Below are 2,556 nucleotides of genomic sequence, written 5' to 3' on the forward strand. Positions count from 1 at the left end.
CTACCTTTAAAATGAGATAACCATGTTTACAAATTACTCACTATGGACTGTACATCTAAGGCTGAGGAAGTATAAAATTAAGAAACAAACAACTTAATGTTACGCAGAAATTATTTGCGTGATGCAACTCGTTTAAATTTTAGTAACTCCAACGCAGTGCCAATTTAGGCTACATCTGAACTAAGCAGAGGTGGAACTTACATTCAGTTGGTGCAACTGGCTGCAGAATGCATTAAGCAATCAAGTTGTTTTCTGTTTTGTGTGTCTGTGTGTGTGTGTGTGTGTGTGTGTGTGTGTGTGTGTGTGTGGTCTATTTCATAGTTCCCAGTCCGCCGTCATTTTCTCTTGCTTCCTTTCTTGAAAATTGTTTTCTGATTCAGCGAGCAGCAGAGATAGGCCAGGATGTGGAGAATACAGGGACACACGATATCTTGGATTGTTGTGGTTCTTTGACCACAGCAGTCCTGAAATGAAAACATTTCTACTCAAGTTTAGCCGTGACAATTCTGTTTGTGCAAGTTGTCCCTTGTTTCTTTGTTGTTGTGCTCTGTACCCAAGGGGAATTGCTGTTTGATTGTTTTTTCTGCGAGTAGCTTTTATATCTTATCCTTTGTTTCACTTTGGAGACATTTTCAGTCATCATTTCCTACTGATGTAATAACAACTAACACCTGTTACATGGATTCTCATTGGCTGACCTTGTTTTCTTGTTCCATCCTCAGTGGTCCTTCAGGCCTGTGCCCTGGTCCTCTACCCAATCAAATTCATCGACGGCACGGTGCTGCAGACCTACCACGAGTTTAACTGGGGCTATGGCCTCGGCTGGGGCGCCACCATCTTCATGCTGGGGGGCGGGATTCTGTTCTGCCTGCGAACAGATATGTACGAGGATGCCATGTACTGAGTCCTTCCCTGTCTCACGCATATGTACACACTACACACAGGCGGCACACACACACACACACACACACACACACACACACACACACACACACGCACACACACACATACACTCATGCATACAAGCACAGATCCAAAGCATAGTGTACACATGCCACATATAGTGCATAGCTCACATAACAGCTTCTTACATTGCACCCTCAGACATATATATGCTGGCTAAGGCAAGATGTGCACTGTTAAAGGGTGGCCCAGAGCAGATGTAGAATTGACACACACACACACACACACACACACACCACACACATACACACACACAGGCTAAAATTAAAAACATTTGTATGAAGAAAGAAGGTATAGTTTTACTACACACATACACAAACAGACAGACACACACAGAGACACACACAGACACACACGCACATACATACACACAAGGGCTCTGTATTTATAGACAGAGTGAGCGGGCCCGTACCCAGGCTGGTTGGCTGGCAGACTGACTGCTGGAGGTATGAAGTATGGGGAACAGCTGTGTGGGGAGGACTGGGGCTACTCGCTGCTCGGCCCGCCGGAAGAGCTCCATCCTTGGAGAGGGCACGCTGGTGCCGCGGCCACGCCACACAGGCCTGAGATGGGCATCCCTCCCTCCCTCCCTCCCTTTCTCTCCCTCTTTCTCTCTTCTCTCTCTCTTCTCTCTCTCCTCTGTCTCCTTTCTCTCTGTCTCTCTCTCTCTCTCTCTCTCTCTTCTCTCTCTCTTTTCTCTCTCCTTTCTCTCTCTCTCTCTCTCTTTTCTATCTCCCTTCTCTCTCTCTCTCCCTCTCTCTCTCTTTATGTATATATAGTATATATATATATAATCTGGCTCCAGCTTCTTCACTCTATCACTCTGTTCTTTCTTTCCTCTTTAATTTCCATTCATCCCTTCATCCTATCATCTGTCCTCACCCCCCCCCCCCCCCCCATGCAGTCTCTCTCATCCAGCGTGCAGTGCTTCAGTGCTTCAGCCCTTCCTCTACAGTGAATCCCATGGATCTCCAAACTGACACCAATGCGAGGAAAACGAAATCTCGGAAGTTGCAGATTGTCGGTTGCTTTCTTTTTTTTTAAGAAAAAGAAGAGTAAAAGTACATATATTATTCCTTTTTGTATATGAACTTTCTTGTGTTGCATTTTATGATACAGGACATATCATATTGTTCAAGTGTTCATAGCATACAGATGTATTCTCTAATAGGAAGATAAAGTATATTTTATGTTTTTGTCGTTTGATTATTGCAGTTTTTTTTTCTTGGGATAGGGCACAGAAAAACTCTTGCAGAGTTTCTTTTTTTGGTGGTGGGGTGGGGGGGTGGGGGGGTGGGGGTCATTGCAAGGAGGGAGTGATGAAAACAAACCTCTTCTGCAATCAGTGCACAGAACGAAGGTATGGCTTTCTTTCTGTACTCCATGTGCCATTGGAAGAGGAGAATAAACAGTGTTGATCTCTGCAGTGCTCCGTGTGCTTCTTGCTGAGTTGTTTTTACCCCAGGAAGACGAGCTCTCTCCAGAAGCTTTGATTCTGTCTCTCCCTCCTGTTTAATTGATCTCACCCACACAGTGCATCCTTGCTGCGTACAGAAGCCTGTGATGCAAGAACACGGAAGGAGGACCACACAC

General features: G+C 45.2%; 1 protein-coding gene across 2 annotated transcripts in view; it reads left to right on the forward strand.

Annotated features, from left to right (window-relative positions):
- Nucleotides 1–2,226, forward strand: part of LOC134080226 (transmembrane protein 47-like) — a 19,416-nt gene extending 17,190 nt beyond the window's left edge. The window contains exons 3-4 of one of the 2 annotated variants that reach the window (XM_062536538.1): nt 723–882; nt 1,868–2,226. In XM_062536538.1, coding sequence (XP_062392522.1) covers nt 723–882; nt 1,868–1,943 — 236 coding nt within the window. In that variant the 3' untranslated portion in view covers nt 1,944–2,226. Of the gene's footprint in view, nt 1–722 lie in introns of both variants that reach the window. The other variant, XM_062536539.1, reaches the window with a different exon arrangement.
- Nucleotides 2,227–2,556: the final 330 nt, after the last annotated feature.

The sequence above is a fragment of the Sardina pilchardus genome, chromosome 5 (assembly GCF_963854185.1).
Source record: "Sardina pilchardus chromosome 5, fSarPil1.1, whole genome shotgun sequence".
Taxonomy (NCBI): Eukaryota; Metazoa; Chordata; class Actinopteri; order Clupeiformes; family Clupeidae; genus Sardina; species Sardina pilchardus.